Source organism: Leucoraja erinacea, chromosome 24 (genome assembly GCF_028641065.1).
Source record: "Leucoraja erinacea ecotype New England chromosome 24, Leri_hhj_1, whole genome shotgun sequence".
Taxonomy (NCBI): Eukaryota; Metazoa; Chordata; class Chondrichthyes; order Rajiformes; family Rajidae; genus Leucoraja; species Leucoraja erinaceus.
This window is the reverse complement of record NC_073400.1, coordinates 22,049,405-22,067,257: the sequence shown is the minus strand read 5'-3', so window position 1 is coordinate 22,067,257 and position 17,853 is coordinate 22,049,405. Positions and strand designations below refer to the sequence as shown.

The window sequence follows — 17,853 nt, the reverse complement described above, 5'->3', positions numbered from 1 at the left end:
TGCCCAATGGCGGCGCCCGGTACATGGTGAGGCTCCGCCCGCCCTGGCCCGCCCCGCCCCGCCGTGGCTGAGTTGGCGCCGAGCTGGGAGTTTGCTTGAGATTCCAAAGTCCCCGGACGGATCATCATGGTGAGTGGTGGGCAGCGCTCCGGCCGAACGCGCGGAGAGGCGGGCGGAGACCTCGGTCCGCGGGTGTGCCCCCCTACCCAGCGCTACACCCAGGCACAGGAGCCTCGGTCCGCCCGCCCGGGCGAGCGTGTGTGAAAGCGGGCTATGGTCCCCGACACCAAGCCCCAACTACGGTGGTGGGAAGGGGAGTCTGCCTCGGGCCGGGTAAATGGGAAAGACCTGGATTCCTGCAGTCCTAGCCCTGCCATGAACCCTTTGTCACTCAGCCCATTGTTTCTGGACTGGAGATGTACCCTCCTTTCTAAAACATCAGGTGCGTTCAGTGATTCCAAAGGTGGACCAGCTTGTAAAGTGAAGGGTGACTTTTCCGGTGGGTTTTCAGCTGGGCTACCGCGTGCCCTCTTGCGAATTGAGCTTTTGAAGAGCGAACGGGTTAACATTTTCCCCTCAGGGTATTTGTGGATAAAAACGGAAAGCATAACTGGTTGAGCTGCTTTCTCATCCCAGATTGTGTTGGGGCTTGTTCACAGCAACTGTACACCTATTGGAATACATTACACAAATTTGACAAATATTTGCAAAATAACAACTTCAGATTCAAAAGCATTCGTATATTGAATTATTTTCAAAATTGAGACGCTGGTACCCAAACAAAAAAAAAGTGCTGGAAACATTTCAGGTTGCAGACCCTTCAGCAGAACATTTCTAGGAGTCTTTTTCAGTGCAATACTAATGAAGGGTCTTTTCACCTGAAGCATTAACTCTTTCTCTTCACAGATGCTGCCTGGCCTTCAAAGTGTTTGCAGCATTGATTTTATTTAGGATTTCAGGAAACTGCAATTTTTGTTTTGCCGTTCAATTACTGTGAACCTGTTCGATCTCAAGGATTTTTAAAATATTTGTCACATTTCCCTAAAGTTTTCCCTTATATTAGCATAATTACCTTGCCTATCCACCTCCCCACCCAACTCACATTTGTCTCGCATGACTCAGGAAAGAGATGCGTAGTCAAGCTTCATTGCACCTTTGTTGCAAGATCTTGTACACTGTTGTCAACTTTATCTATTTTTAAGCCCTAGGTCCATTGTAGGAATTTGCATCTGGCCTGTTCATACAAACGGGCTGAGCATTTAGAGGAGCTGCGGGAACTATTTGACCTCTACTACACATTGCTTCAGTTTTAGTGACACATAGAATGGCAGCTGCATTTGAAATGAGGGAGCAGGTACTCTGGTGGCATTTTGACCCTGACTTTGCTCCATCAAGTGGGTGGGTGAGTGTGAAACGTTCCTGTGAGTTATCGACACAACTTGTCATGGCTCATCTGGCTGCACTCTGCCATTCAATGGCACACAAGGCAGAGCCAGATTTACACAATGCTGTGCCAGTTTTACACTATGCTGTGCCAGTGAAGGTTGAGAAGAAGCACAGGCCTTTCTCCCTCCACCAGTTTGACCACTTTAAGCAGCAGTTATCCTTTGCACCTGGCAACCACAGGCAGACGATGCCAATTAAAGGGATGGATGTGGGTTGGAGTGTTCAAGGTGCCAAAGACAGGTGTGTAGGGTGGGTTAAACGATTGCAGAACATGCTGATTGAAGGGATTGTGCCACACTGCTCTGATTGTTTTGTGTTTATTATTTCACCACTGCCAACAACAGAGAGAGTGCATCTCCATCCACGTCGGACAGGCTGGAGTCCAGATCGGCAATGCATGCTGGGAGCTGTATTGCCTGGAGCACGGGATCCAACCGGATGGAAATGTGCAGAGTACCAAGTCCACCCAAGTGGACGACTCCTACAGCACCTTTTTTAGTGAGACTGGAGCAGGAAGACGTGTTCCTCGTGCAATCTTTGTGGACTTGGAACCCTCGGTGATAGGTAAAGTGCAAGTCCTACAACATGGCCTCCTTGTTCTTGTCCTTCAATTGCCTAACAATAAAGGCTAACGTGTTGCTTGCTGACCGCAATGCTTGCTGCTGCTTGTATGTTAACATTCAGGATGTATTTATAAAGACATCCCAATTCTTCACAACCCTAACTTTTACTAAGCTCACCCTTCTTTTAAAATTAAACCTATTCTTATATTTTTGAGAATTAACGTTAACCTCAAACATCCTGGCAACTCTTGCAGCTTTGTGTCCATCGGGCAGCTCTCTTTCCCACCACCTGTATCCACAGTTCAGACAACTACTGTACCCACTGTTTGAACATTTGATTACTCCATTAGCTAAACTGTGCCATTCTAAAAATACTCTTGTTTATCGCTACTTTTTTTTATGGCTGTCATATAATCCTTGATGAAATTGCTTCTGAGTCTGAATCTTTTATGAATAGTCTCACAATGGTTAAATTGTTGGATCAGTAACCCGGAGGCCTGGATTAACAATCCAGACACTGAGATTCAAATCCCATCATGGCTCTGAGGAATTAAAATTCAGTTAATTGAATTCCAATAAAACTAATAACCTGACACTCTTTGAACTTTTGTGCCAGACCGACAGGATTTCTGGATTATTAGAAGTTTTTCCAACGACGCTTTAAATTCACTTTTGGTTTGGTTTAGTTTAGAGATGCATCTTGGAAACAAGCCCAACCCACTGAGCCCACTCCAACCAACAATCAACCCATACATGAGTTCCATCCTACGCACTAGGGACAATTTACAGAAGTAAATTAAGCTACAAAACTAAACGCCTTTTGAATGTGGTAGGAAACTGGAGCACCCAGAGATAACCCACGCAGTCACAGGGAGAATGTATAAAGTCCGTACAGACAGCACCCATAGTTAGGATTGAACCCAGGTCTCTGGCTCTAAGGCAGCAACTCTATTGTTGCGTCACTGTACTGCCCTCTTTTCTTAGATGCTACAGAACAGTGTCATAAATTGCTGGTCCAATGATTACCCACTAACAATCCAGAATCAAGAGATTAAAACCTCTCACACCAACTTAGACTTTAATTTGGATATTTCAATTAACTTTTTATAAGGAAAACTAGTGTTAGATAATGATGCCGTGAAAGTAATTAGTGAATCACATTGTTTGTTTCAACAATTCATTCAGTCATGGAAATCTGCCCCTCGGTGATCTAGTCCAGATGATCCAAGACCCATATCAGTGTTGGCTGTTCGAGCAAACAATTCATCATACCAAAAACTACTGGACCAAAACAAAAGCATAGAATTGGGCAAACCATCTGTATCAGCATTGGCATCAACCTTGTGGGGTGTGGTTTAACCATCTGAAGACTGATCATTTAAGATTACAGAGGGCAAGGTCAGAAGAGGGCATAAACACACAGTAAAGAATCAGACTGCAGAAGGAAGCAAGGTAAGAGGAAAGTGAAGAGCGAACACAGACCAGCAGAAATATAAGAATTTGACTTGAAGTTTGTAATCTGCCTGAGAAAATATAAGAAAATCTTTTGTGGTACCAAATGCAGTGAAGAAATGTGAACTAGGACAGCTCTGAGAGCATCTATAGGAGTTTCTGGAGGGGGAAGTCAAGAGTGTGAGTGCACCAAGGATGACATTGAGCCTGAATCTCAGAAGGAGACCAGAACAGTGGGTTGTTTTGGAAAATAATTAATTTCTTAACTGTACCTGAAATCTTGATTGGATCCAAAATGTGAAGAGCGGAACTTAAGTTGGAATCCACAAGAAGTGAGTCAGAGCTGGAGGCGTCTGTGAAGGAAAGTGTGGCTGTGGAAGTGAGCCATCAAAAACAAGGGTAAGAACTATTAAAGTTGCACAAGTATTGCCTAATCAACCTGCTCCCAGGCATAATAGGAGACCACTCAGGTCCATGCTAGCCCACTGATGAGCAGCCTTTTCAATGAAAACCTCTTGTTCTTTCTGAACCCTCAAAATTATGTTTGCATGTGCCTACCCAGTATCCTCCGCTGACTTCTCAAACTCAAATATCCAGTGTGTACCAGAGTATCGCTGCAGAAAACAAATAAAAATTCTACCTCCCTGCATCTTTTGCCTCTTAACTTTCAGCCCTGTCCCTTAGACTTTTGCACCATCTGCTTACTTTCCATCTGCTTACTCACCAAACTTTCCTCTGTTTGCCCTGTCTAAGACAAATATGTTAATAAATGATAGGTACAGAATTAGGCCATTTGGCCCATCAAGTCTACTTCGCCATTCAATCATGGCTGTTGTGTCTCCCTCCTAACCCCATTCTCCTGCCTTCTCCCCAATAACCCCTGACACCTGTACTGCCCTAATTTGACAAAAGGAAACAACGGACAATGTTGTCAAAATTGAGTTATTGCTTGTTTTAGGCTATTTGAGATCTACACAATGGTGAACAAAATAAGTCTTCTCAGTACAATTTGAAAATATTTATACCAGAGAAGTAAGAAATTCCATCACAGAGAGCTGAAAGAAAAACACGTTTTCCCCATTTACAAGAAAACGCCTTTCTGTCAGTTGCTTCCTTTAGTAGGGCAGTGTACTAATCAAGTATCTATCAATTGCTGCCTTAAAAATACCTGTACCCATTGACTTGGCCTCCACCGCCCTCTGTGGCAATGAGGCATAGGCAGAGAGATATGGGCCAAACTTGGACTAATGGGTTTAGCATAGATAGGGCATTTTAGATGGCATAGAAGAGTAGGGCCGAAGGGCCTGTCTCCATGTTCTATGACTCTATGAGACAGGGTAGAAAGTCAGAAATGTTTCTCCCTTGTTAGGAGAATCAAAAGCAAGAAAGCTTATTTTTAAGATAAGTTTTAAAAGGGATTTGAGGGGGTAATTGTTTTTTAACACAGAAAGTGGTTAATATCTGCCAGATGAGATGGTGGAGTCGGGTATAATTACTACATTTAAGAGACATTTAAGTTTAGTTTACTGTCATGTGTACCGAGGTACAGTGAAAAGCTTTTGTTGTGTGCCAACCAGTCAGCAGAAAGACAGTACATGATTAAGCAGAGTGTCAAAGAGCAAGTCCAGTATGATATACAATGAGCCCAGGCAAATGAGAATAACGATCTTGCACATCTGTCAATTTTCCCAACTTACTTTGTTCTAGAGAGAATGACCCAAGCTTCTAGTTGCTGAAATCCCTTCACCCATGGAGCTACCAGGCCAAATCTTTATTGCATCCTCCTCAGAGGCTCAGCTTGCTTCCAGAATGGGATGCCGGTCTCCAGTTGAGGTTTAGACACTGCCTATTATGGTTTAACAAAGCTTCCCTGCTTTTGTACGCCTACTTGTGTTTATGTCACAAAGATCCCATGTGGTTTACCAGCTGCTCTCTCAACATGTCCTGCCACTTCCAACGATACACCCTCTATACACCCTTTAGAACAGAGCTCATTTTTTTTTTTTGGTTACTGCATCATATTTATTGTCATTGTCTACCTTTGCCATTAGTTTATGTCCTTTGGCAGGCTATACCTTCAAGCTTTGTCTTGTATCCAAATGTGGACACATCCACAACTGAAACGCACATATGGTGGTAATCTCTGGACAATGTCACTGCCTGTCATTCACAAATCTAGAAAAGCAATAATTTAGCATTTAGTCATTTTTTGATGAAAAGAAAATGACTAAATGGTAAATTATTGATGAAAGTCATAACTTCATAAAGCATAGAAGCAGGTGCTTTGGCTCACTGAATATATGCCAACCATCTATAATTATCCCATCTTATTTGGTCATAAACAAATTCACTATCCATGCTGCTTCAATATTGGACCTCAATTGTTTAAATCAATTTTTTATGTAGACTTTGTCAAACACTTCCTGAAAATCAAATGTAGACAAGATCTACTGTGTTTCCTTTGTCAACCCTCTATTGCATCAGAAAATTCAACCAGGATAGTCAAACGATTTGCCTTTAACAAACCATGCATTGATTAACTCTGATCTCCCCTTGTGTCTTTTAACGTTTCTCCTGGTTTTTGTTTCTGAAACCTTCTCCACCGTGACTTAGCTGATTGTGTCTGACATGTCATAGTGTCTGAATGAAGGTCTTACACATGCCATTTTCAGAACCTCCATCAGCTCTCTGTATATTTGAGAGGATTAAAAGTTATGATGCTGTCTCTGACTCGATATCTCTCAGCAAATTAGAATACATCTCATCTATGCCATTTGAATAATTCAAATTAAGCATAACTGGTTTTTCCAGTAACTCCTAATTTTTGCCTATCTTGTCTACTGCCTTCAATTCTACTTAGATATTGGCAACATGTTTTCTTTATAAAAGTCAATATAAAGTACCCATAAAACATTCCAGCTCTGCCTCTGTTTGGATTATGCTCTTGGTCCCTAATCAGTCCCAGCCTTTGTTTTAGGATCCCACATACTATAAACACTATTCACACACTGACTCTTGCGCTCCTTTTTCATGTCACAGCTGCTGTTTTTTGTTCCAGTTTTCCTTTCCGCATATCCGTTTGGCTGTTTATATTTAGCCCAGGATCATAGAACTACACTACGCAAGTCCTTTTGGTTGCATCAACTTATTCTCTACCTCATTTGTGATCGAAGGAGCTGAATATGGTGCTGTGGCATTCGGATGAACCAAACAAGTAGTTAAAACTTCTCTTGAAAGACTTCTCATTGTGTCATTGCAGTTTTACCGGCCAGACCTTGGCTCCACTGCATCCAGGCCAGTTCACTCTCTTCCCCTTGAGATTTTCCTGCTTTCAGTCAGGAAGTTCTACATTGGGTTCCTCATTACCATTCCTAGCCCTATCAAAACATTGTTCTCCTTCTCTCACTTTGTCCTCATTCCCAAGATCCAGTTTCAGCAAATATTTCAACATAAATTTAGCAGTTCAGGAAATTCTCCTAAAAATGTCAGAAATTCCACCTCTTTGCTCCAATAACATTACCCAATTGATTTTAGGGTCCTGACCTAAAATGTCATCCATCCAGCAGGTGAGACACCAAAGATGGTGCCTCACCTGCTGAATTTCTCTGGTGCAGGAATACGTCCTTCGGCCCATGATGTCTGTGCAAAATTTGATACCAAGATAAACTAATCTCAACTGTCTGCACGTGATCCATATCGCTCCATTCCCTGCACATCCATGTGCCTATCTAAAAGCCTCAAATCCCACCATCGTATCTACCTCCACCACCCTCCCTGGCAGTGCGTTCCAGACACCCACCACCCTTTGTGAAAAAATTAACTCCTTAAACTTTGCCCCCTTCATCTTAAATCTACATCCTCTAGTTTTTGCCATTAACAGGGTGTTCAGACTGCATATGCCTTAATTTTATATGCTACTCTAGGGTCACCCCACAACCTTCGGCATTCAAGGAAAAACATTCCAAGTTTGTCCATCTTCCCTTACAGCCAATTCCACCTAATCCAGGCAGCATTCAGATAAACCTCGTATGCACACTCTCCTAGCCTCCACATTCTTCTTTGGGTAACCAGTACTGCACGCAATGCTCCAAATGTGGGCTGTGCAACATCCTATAAAGCTACATCACGACATCCTCTTCTACTCAATACTCCGATCCATCAAAGCGAGCATACCATACATCATCTTTACTACACCATCCACTGGTGGTGTAACTTTCACGGAGCTATGGACCTGAATCCTCAGATTTTCTGTAAACACAAAGCTATTAAGTGCCTTGTAATCAACGATATACCTTCCCCTTACATTTGACCTCCCAAAATGCAAAACCTCATACTTGCTTGGATTCAAATCTACCTATTTACACTCAACCTCCTTTATTCTCCGAAACTTCCAACCAACCTTACCCAAGATGTTACCACAAATCTGGCATGTGTCTAAGTGGGGCACAGGTGATGGGGGTGGGAAGAAAATGGTTTGTGAGGGAGAGGGTAGTGTTAGAACAGGGGTTCCCAACCTTTTTCGTCCCATTTACCCCCGGGCAACTTTAATAGCACATAACAATGTTATTTCATTTATTTATGAACAACAAATGATGAACACATACCGGTATACCAGAACCAAACACTTAGTCAATGAGAAAAAATATGTACAAATCCAGAATCAACAAATTTACCCCCTGGGTAAGTGAAATTTACCCTCTGGGAGAAATTTACCCCAGGTTGGGAACCCTTGTGTTAGAGGTTGCCTAAAATTGGAGAATTCAATGTTCATACTATTGGTTGGTAAGTTGCCCAAGCGGAATATGAGATATTGTTCTTCCAGTTTGCACATGGCGGCACTCTGTCGATGGATGAGGACCAGGGCAGGAAGTCAATATGGGAATGGGAAGAGGAGTTAAAATGACAACCGTGAGATCTGGTAGGCCTTGGAGGAATATGCACAACTGTTTGGCGAACGGTTGCCGAGTCTATGCTTGGCCTCACTGATGTACAGGAAGCACATAGGGAACTCTGGATGCAGTCAATTAGGTTAGAGGAGGTGCACACGAACTTCGTTCACGCCTGGAAGGTTTGCTGGAGTTCCTGGATGTCCATATGCCTCCTTGCTCGCCTCCAAAAAGACCCAGCATGCTAACCTCATTGACTGCATCCGGTGTTCCCATTGTTGCCTTCTGTACATCGGCGACCCAAGCGTAGATTCGGCAACTGTTTCACCAAACACATTGTTTTGGTCCGCCAAGCCTTACCAGATCTTCTGGTTGCTAATCATTTTAACTGCCATTTCCATACTGACCTTTCTTTTCAGGGCCTCCTCCACTACCAGCGTGAGCCTTAACACAAACAGGAGGAGCACTTTGTATTTCATGTGGGTAGCTTACAACCCAATGGGATAAACATTGAGTTCTCCAATTTTAGGTGACCTCTGACCATCACCCCTCCCCTTTCTCCCCCACACACCCACTTTCTTCCCCCCCCCCCCTCTGCCCCAGCTAGACTTGCACCAATTTTGCCCACTCCACCTAGTTTCCTTCCTCTGTCTTCACAATTTGCAACTCTGCAACCCTTTTGTCTAACACCTATTTATCATCTATGGCGTTTGACTTTAAAAAACCTTTTGTAGAGACCACTCCCCCTGCAGCTCCTATGCTTTTAAATCCTTCACAATTACTTCCCCTGAGATATGATACCTGTCCCTACACCACTTCTTTCAGGGGCCCCAGTACCTTTTCCAAGTGAGACAGACGTTCACGTGCACTTCTTCCAACCACATCTATTATTTTAGTGCTCCTGATGTGGCCTCCGTTACATCAAAGAGACTAAGCATGGATTGGGTGACTATTTCACCAAGCGTCTGCGCTCTGACCACCACGACCTGCTGGAGCTCCCAGTTGCTGACCATTTTAACTCCCCATTCCCATACCGAGCTTTCTGTCCTTGGCTTTCTCCATTGCAAGATTGAGGCTTCATGTAGACTGGAGGAACAGCACCACTTATTGGACTTGGGTAGCTTACAACCCAACAGTATGAACATTCAATTATTGAATTTCAAGTAATATCACCTTAGTAACCCTGAAACCCTTCCCCTTTTCTGTATGCTCACCTCCCATCCCTGAGTTCCATATTTCTCTTTTATTATCCCCCCCCCCCATCTTCTCTTCCCCCTTCTAATCATATCCCTCCCTCTGACTTTACATTGCATATCTCCTCTTATTTCCTTATCTAACACACTTTTTACTTTTCACTTCTAGCCTTTGTCACTTATTTCACCAATCTGCCAATCACCGCCCTCCACTGTATCCACCAAATACTTCCCTGGCTTTACCAAACTCTCATCTCTCTTTCCCAGCATTCTCCCCCATACTCCCATGAGTTGACAGGTTCCTGCTGCAAAATGTTGTCCGTCTATTCCTTCCACAGATGCTGCCTGACCTGCTGAGTTGTTCATGCTTTTATTTGCTCCCAACAAATTTTGTTTAATTTACTTAAGATAAAAACATACATTTATTGTTTTGAATAAGTCCCCTTGACACGCTCTTGGTGTTTGACAGTAGTTATTTAATATACTGTTTGTACAATGCTTATATTTGGGATACCCTCACACAGCATCTTCAACACGAGTCTCCAGTTTTCTGTCGTATCTCTCGCTCTCCCCCTGGGAGATTTCTGCTGTGCTCTGCTCTGCCTTGGGTGCATGGAGGCTGTGAATCCAGGCTGCTTACTGTCCATTTCAAGCTTGTACACACCAAAAAAAACCGTGTCCATGGAATTCAAATCAACGCCACCTTTCCTGGTGTGTTGATCATTCACTTATTTTGTGCACCATGGTTCAACCATTGATTCTCCTTCGTTCCCTTCAGACGAGGTCAGGACTGGGATTTACAAGCAGCTTTATCACCCGGAGCAGCTAATCACTGGCAAGGAAGATGCTGCCAACAACTACGCTCGGGGTCATTACACAGTTGGGAAGGAGGTCATTGATACAGTCCTTGAGCGTGTCCGGAAGTTGGTGAGTGTGGAGAGTGAAGAATGTAGAAAGTTGCATGAAATGCAGACAGACATGTTTCCTGTCCAACTCCATTTAAAACCCTGTCATTGAGGGGCATTTCCATCCTGTCCTTCCAAACATCTGTCTGAAATCCATTGAACGACACAGTGGTGCAGCTGGTAGAGCTGCTGTCTCACAGTGCCAGAGGCCGAGTGGGTCTCATTCGGGTGCTCCAGTTTCATCCCAAAGATGTGCAGGTTTGTAGGTTAATTGGCCACTGTAAATTGCCCTGAGCGAGAAAGGAGTGTATGTGAAAGTGGGATAACAGAGTGACTGTGGCTGTAGGGTCTATTTCCAAGTTGTATCTTTCAGTGAATCTTGTTGTGCTGTACTTCAGTCCCCTGGCTTTACCAAACTCTCATCTCTCTTTCCCAGCATTCTCCCCCATACTCCCATGAGTTGACAGGTTCCTGCTGCAAAATGTTGTCCGTCTATTCCTTCCACAGATGCTGCCTGACCTGCTGAGTTGTTCATGCTTTTATTTGCTCCCAACAAATTTTGTTTAATTTACTTAAGATAAAAACATACATTTATTGTTTTGAATAAGTCCCCTTGACACGCTCTTGGTGTTTGACAGTAGTTATTTAATATACTGTTTGTACAATGCTTATATTTGGGATACCCTCACACAGCATCTTCAACACGAGTCTCCAGTTTTCTGTCGTATTTCTCGCTCTCCCCTGGGAGATTTCTGCTGTGCTCTGCTCTGCCTTGGGTGCATGGAGGCTGTGTATCCAGGCTGCTTACTGTTCATTTCAAGCTTGTACACACCAAAAAAAATCGTGTCCATGGAATTCAAATCAACGCCACCTTTCCTGGTGTGTTGATCATTCACTTATTTTGTGCACCATGGTTCAACCATTGATTCTCCTTCGTTCCCTTCAGACGAGGTCAGGACTGGGATTTACAAGCAGCTTTATCACCCGGAGCAGCTAATCACTGGCAAGGAAGATGCTGCCAACAACTACGCTCGGGGTCATTACACAGTTGGGAAGGAGGTCATTGATACAGTCCTTGAGCGTGTCCGGAAGTTGGTGAGTGTGGAGAGTGAAGAATGTAGAAAGTTGCATGAAATGCAGACAGACATGTTTCCTGTCCAACTCCATTTAAAACCCTGTCATTGAGGGGCATTTCCATCCTGTCCTTCCAAACATCTGTCTGAAATCCATTGAACGACACAGTGGTGCAGCTGGTAGAGCTGCTGTCTCACAGTGCCAGAGGCCGAGTGGGTCTCATTCGGGTGCTCCAGTTTCATCCCAAAGATGTGCAGGTTTGTAGGTTAATTGGCCACTGTAAATTGCCCTGAGCGAGAAAGGAGTGTATGTGAAAGTGGGATAACAGAGTGACTGTGGCTGTAGGGTCTATTTCCAAGTTGTATCTTTCAGTGAATCTTGTTGTGCTGTACTTCAGTCCTTTTTGGAATTTCTCATATTCATTCTGCAAGCGAAAGCAGTTCCACCACAGACTGAAAGGGGAATAAATACACTCATCTCACCCAGGTTTCGCAGACATGGATCTTAAAAAAGAAGGAATTAGGCACAACACTTTAATGAAGGAATGTTAGTCTGAATCAATTGCTTTGTTTAAAACTTCATCCTCATCCGAATAGACTTCTGAATAATTCCAATATCACTGGTTCATTAACATTTAACTATCACCATTCAATAACATGACATAGTGATGTTATAATTTCTGATATCCAGGCTTAAAATCAATTGAGCAATTGAAGTTTGGGGACAAGAATTGTTTTGCTTATACAAGACCTTTCCATTATCGGAGCAATCGACATCTGCCAGAGGTTGCTAATGTCCTTAGTTTTTTTTCTGGTGAACAGGTACAAGCTGCAAAGCCAATTCTTCAGACTGTCTAACCTGCCTCCCTTTTCTTTTGCAGTCAGACCAATGCACGGGCCTTCAGGGCTTTCTGATATTCCACAGTTTTGGGGGAGGCACGGGATCTGGCTTCACTTCCCTGTTGATGGAGCGTTTATCCGTCAATTATGGGAAGAAATCCAAGCTGGAATTTGCTATCTATCCAGCTCCTCAGATCTCTACGGCTGTGGTTGAGCCGTACAACTCCATTCTCACCACTCACACTACCTTGGAGCACTCGGACTGTGCGTTCATGGTGGACAATGAGGCGATCTATGACCTCTGTTGCCGAAACCTTGACGTAGAACGTCCCACATACATCAACCTCAATCGTTTGATTGGCCAAATTGTGTCCTCAATCACTGCCTCGCTGCGTTTTGATGGAGCTTTGAATATAGATCTGACAGAGTTCCAGACCAATCTGGTCCCCTACCCTCGTATCCATTTCCCATTGGTAACCTATGCGCCCATCATCTCTACTGAGAAAGCCTACCATGAGAGGATGTCTGTGACAGAGATTACCAATGCCTGCTTCGAGCCTGCCAACCAGATGGTGAAGTGCGATCCTCGCCATGGCAAGTATATGGCCTGCTGCATGTTGTACCGGGGCGATGTGGTCCCCAAGGATGTCAACGCTGCCATTGCCAGCATCAAGAGCAAGCGATCAATTCAGTTTGTGGACTGGTGTCCCACTGGATTCAAGGTGAGTGTTGTCACTTGAGGGAACCAGGTGTCACCCCTGGCCCTTGTATCTCCTCACTGAAGCAGAACCCAAATCCGCAGGCTCATCAGTGGATTCTATTTTAGGGTTGCTTTGCTTGGCAGGCTTTTGCTGGACCAGTCATACCAGTCGCTGCTTCAGGCAAGGGTGGTACTAATTAGCAATAACAACACTGAGATTAATGCGTTTTTGAATATTAGGAAACGTGTCAAGATTGCAAAACAATATTAAAGGAATCAAAGGTTAGTGCAAGAAAATAGTGTACAAGATCAGCCATGCTCCTGCCATGAGCTTCTGTTTCTTGTTCTAATGTATGTCAGATTGCCATCGAAAACATAACGTCTGCTAATACCTTTTGAGGAAGGATTCTCGTTTTTCTCACCTCAATCCTCAGGTTGTCAAAGGTTATGGGGAAAAGGCAGCCAAATTGGGTTGCGATTAGCAAGGATCGAATGGCGGAGCAAATTCTGCTCCTATGTCTTATGATCGTAAGATGTGGCAGGTCACTAGGACAACTGGGGAAGGATCGTGTCTGCTGGTCTTACATGCGGTACACACATCTTCCATGGTAGATTTGACCATTTGGTTGCATTGCACACTCGGGAGTCTCTGATTTGGGCAGCAGAGGTGGTGGAGGTCAATGTTCTGATGTCTTTGTCTCAGCTGCTCAAAGTGAAAGAACAAAGTTACCTCTTGGATAAATCTATCTGGTTTCCAAGATCAGAAGGATCATAGAAACATAGAAAATAGGTGCAGGAGGAGGCAATTCGGCCCTTCGAGCCAGCACGGCCATTCATTGTGATCATGGCTGATCGTCCCCTATCAATAACCCGTGTCTGCCTTCTCCCCATATACCTTGACTCCACTAGCCCCTATCTAACTTTCTATCTAGAGAGCTCTATCTAACTCTTAAATCCATCCAGTGATTTGGCCTCCACTACCCTCTGTGGCAGGGAATTCCATAAATTCACAACTCTCTGGGTAAAACATTTTTTTCTCACCTCAGTCTTAAATGACCTCCCCTTTATTCTAAGACTGTGGCTCCTGGTTCTGGACTTGCCCAACATTGGGAACATTTTTCCTGCATCTAGCTTGTCCAGTCCTTTTATAATTTTATATGTTTCTATAAGATCCCCCCTCATCTTTTGGAACTCCAGTCAATACAAAACTGGAGTCTTTTAAATCTTTCCTCATATGACAGTTGCCATCCCAGGGATCATTCCCAGGAAAATCTGCTTTTACTAACTGATTACTGGTCACCCACTCATACCAACTATAAACAAAAGCAAAAGTCAGTATAGGTTCAATGATGAGAACATTCTGATATTTTTCTTTATAACAGTACCTTTGAGGCCCCAATATTCTGAGCCACTGCTATATGACTACTTCACAATGATATTGGGTGAGTGAGAATTTCAGGAACTGCGGACAAGTGAAATTGAAGCGGGTTTATTTAGTACAAAGGTAGTTCCGTGAAACTCAACAATATCTTAACACTGGTTATTTCCAGCAACTTTATATTTTTATCAACAACTAAGCTGACTTTCCCCCTCTGCTTGTCAGGTTGGGATCAATTATCAGCCTCCCACTGTGGTGCCCGGCGGTGACCAGGCCAAGGTTCAGCGTGCTGTCTGCATGCTAAGTAACACGACTTCCATTGCTGAGGCCTGGGCCCGTCTGGATCACAAGTTTGACCTAATGTATGCCAAGCGGGCATTTGTCCACTGGTTTGTGGGCGAAGGAATGGAAGAGGGAGAGTTTGCTGAAGCAAGGGAAGATTTGGCTGCATTAGAGAGAGATTACGAGGAAGTGGGGGCAGACACTGTGGACCAGGACGATGACGATGAAGAATACTGAAAACCACATTCCAGCCATTATAATCAATGCAAGTGCTGTGTTACTTTCACTGTGCAATGCATAAACTGCAATGAATAAACCTTAAGTTTGTTGGTGTTTTAATGGGATAAATCAAAGTTGCGGAGGCAGAAAAAAATAATAACATTTACAAGATATTTCGACAGGTATATAATTACAATAGATTTAGAGGAATGTGGGTCAAACGCAGGGAAATGGGAAAGCTTAGGTGGGCACGATCAGCATGAACTAGTTAGGTCAAAGGGTCTTTTCCATACTCTATGACTCAAACTTAGTTGTGGATAATTGTACATAATCACTAACGGCTTCAATAATGGAGTAATACATGTCCACAAGCAACAAGGTCAAGTCGAACTGAGTTTCTGAGACAAGCCTAAAACATTTGTTCTCAGCCAATACTGTGGAATACATCCTTCTGACGTCCTCACCTTCCTCAGGCTCTTGGCATAAATTCTCTCTTTTAACCTCTGCCTAGCTACTCCCTTGTCTTAATGCACGAATAGAATGCTTTTGGATTTTCCTTAATACTGCTTGTCATGACATTTCATAGTCCATCTTGGTTCCTGTTAGAGTTCTTTTGGGTCTGGTTTCATCTTCCTAAACAAATGCTTCATTTTTTTTCTTTTTGCCTATACTGTATCTACATCTCATCATCCAAGATTCCTAAACCTTGCCATCCTTGTTTTTCCTCCTCACAGCTCACAGGAACCTGCATATTCCTAAATTCTGATCAGCTGGTCTTTAAATGACTCCCACATGTGGACCTACCCAACAACACATGCTCCCAATTTACTCTACCTAGCACCTGCCTAATTATATTGTAAATTGCTTTGTCCCAATTTAACATTTTCCCCAGATATCTAGACTTATTGTTATGCGTAATTATCCCAATCACGTAAGTAGTTATGATTACTGTACCCAAAATGCCCTCTCGTTGAAACCTCAATCACTTAGCCAGGCTCATTTCCTAATGCAAGGTTTAGTATGGCCCCTCCTCTGGTTGGACTATCCACATACTGTTTCTAGAATCCCTCATGGATGCACTAATTCTGTCTAATCTAGGCCTCTTGCACTTAGGATATCTCAATCAATATTGGGGAACTTAAAGTCAACTACAAAATCTACAAGTGTTTTTGGTTGCAAAGGTCTTCGGGTCACCTGAGGTTGGACAGCTGAAAGTACAAGTATGCTGCACAGTTTGATCTTTTCCCGAAAATAACTTCGGGTAACTTTACCTTAAAGATTTTGAAATTTACCTTTTAAACTTTACTCGTTTGACATTTACCCTTGACCCAAGCAGTCAGGAGTCTCTTTCCACTTAATCTATTCAGGTTTAGAGATTAAACTTCTGTACCTCCTCTCTGCAGGACCTATCCACAATCGCGTTCGGTTACGGACAAAATGTCAGCATTTGTAAAAACTCACACGCCTCCCTTTTTATTTAATTGTGGAGATTGTAATCTTTCATCTAAACACTGATTTAGTCACCGTCGCAGTTTTCACAGGAATTTGAACAATTCTTTTCATTTACTGATTGGTTTTCATGGATCTTCTGAGGGTTGGCAATTATCTCACAATGTGGTTAATTTCTGCTAAATTAATTTCCAGCTGCTCTCTTCATTTTTGTGTTTTTATATTTTGGGACATTTCTACTCTCTGCAAATGTTTTGGCTCCTGCACTTATACCTGCACTCAGAGATGGGCACCAATTCTTTGCCCTCCAAAATATTTCCTTTTGCTTTGACATCTTGGTGAGTTTTCTGCAGGACACCATGGGTGATTAATTTCTCTACAAATTATTTTAGTGTGATGAGCCTGTGTTGTTGTACAGCACAGGAACAGGCCCTTTGGCCCACAGACTCAATGCTGACCATATACCAGTTGATCTACAGTTAATGTTCAATCACCAGAGAGAGAGAACAAATAATCAATCTTAGTTGGAACCAATTAGTTTAACATCAGATGTGCATAAACAATATATTAGATTTCCTGTGCATGTTAGACCCTTGCTGTTTCATGACAAGTGCTCAGCAACAGTGTACTTTATATCTTACTGAATCTGAGCAGCTCAGATCTTCATACTTTTAATAAATGATTTTGCTAATCTACTTGTGGAAAGAGTATACTTTCTCCTTATTAGTATTGTACGTATTAACTAAAAAAGTTATGAATTATACTCCTGTATGCTAAGGTATTCAGTTATAAATACCTCATGACCACTGTTTTGTACACAATGTTGCAGTAGAACAGTAGATACAGTTGGAAGGCTGCAGGTTTAAACCCACCCTTTGGCTTGAACCAAGAATCCGACTGATTTTATTTTATTACTTTATTGTCATTTGTTCTCTCGTGCATCAGACAACGTTCTGCCATCGCTTTGCCACAGACAGTGCCACATCTGTGCCTCTGTGGAGATCCTCCGCAGTGCATGCCTCTCCGCTGCAAGGCCATTGTCTGTACCTCTCCACAGTTGCACTTGTCAGAGTTCGAGAGGCCCCACTTCTTCACGTTGAGTCCGCAGCGTTCCACTCCAGTGTGGAGGCAATTTAGGGCTTTCCAGGTAGTATAAGGCAGGTGGTGTCCTGGTGCCATCTGTTGTTTGGTTTTGGTGCCTGGTACGGTTGCCTCTAGTTCCATGAGGCTGTTCCGACTCTTCAGGCGTTCCTTGGCATGTTGGTGATTGTGAAAGGGGTGACGGGGGTCTGCGTCCACATTGAAGCATTCTACTGCAGCTGCCCGATCACGTCTTCGAGATGGTTTGTCGATGCCTGCCAGCTCGGTACAGATGTTCAACCTTTGTCAGCTTCAGGCATCCTGTGGTTTTCCTGCAGGCAGTGTTCAATGCAGAGTCCACCCTGCGTGCATGTTTAAAGCGGCTCC

General features: G+C 43.4%; 1 protein-coding gene across 1 annotated transcript; it reads left to right on the top strand.

The window, feature by feature from the left end:
- On the top strand, positions 1 to 17,081 carry LOC129708774 (tubulin alpha-8 chain-like). Its single transcript, XM_055654730.1, has 5 exons — positions 1 to 129; positions 1,791 to 2,010; positions 10,319 to 10,467; positions 12,400 to 13,080; positions 14,662 to 17,081. The coding sequence occupies exons 1-5, from the start codon at positions 127 to 129 to the stop codon at positions 14,953 to 14,955; spliced, it is 1,347 nt and encodes a 448-aa protein (XP_055510705.1). The 5' UTR covers positions 1 to 126; the 3' UTR covers positions 14,956 to 17,081.
- Positions 17,082 to 17,853: the final 772 nt, after the last annotated feature.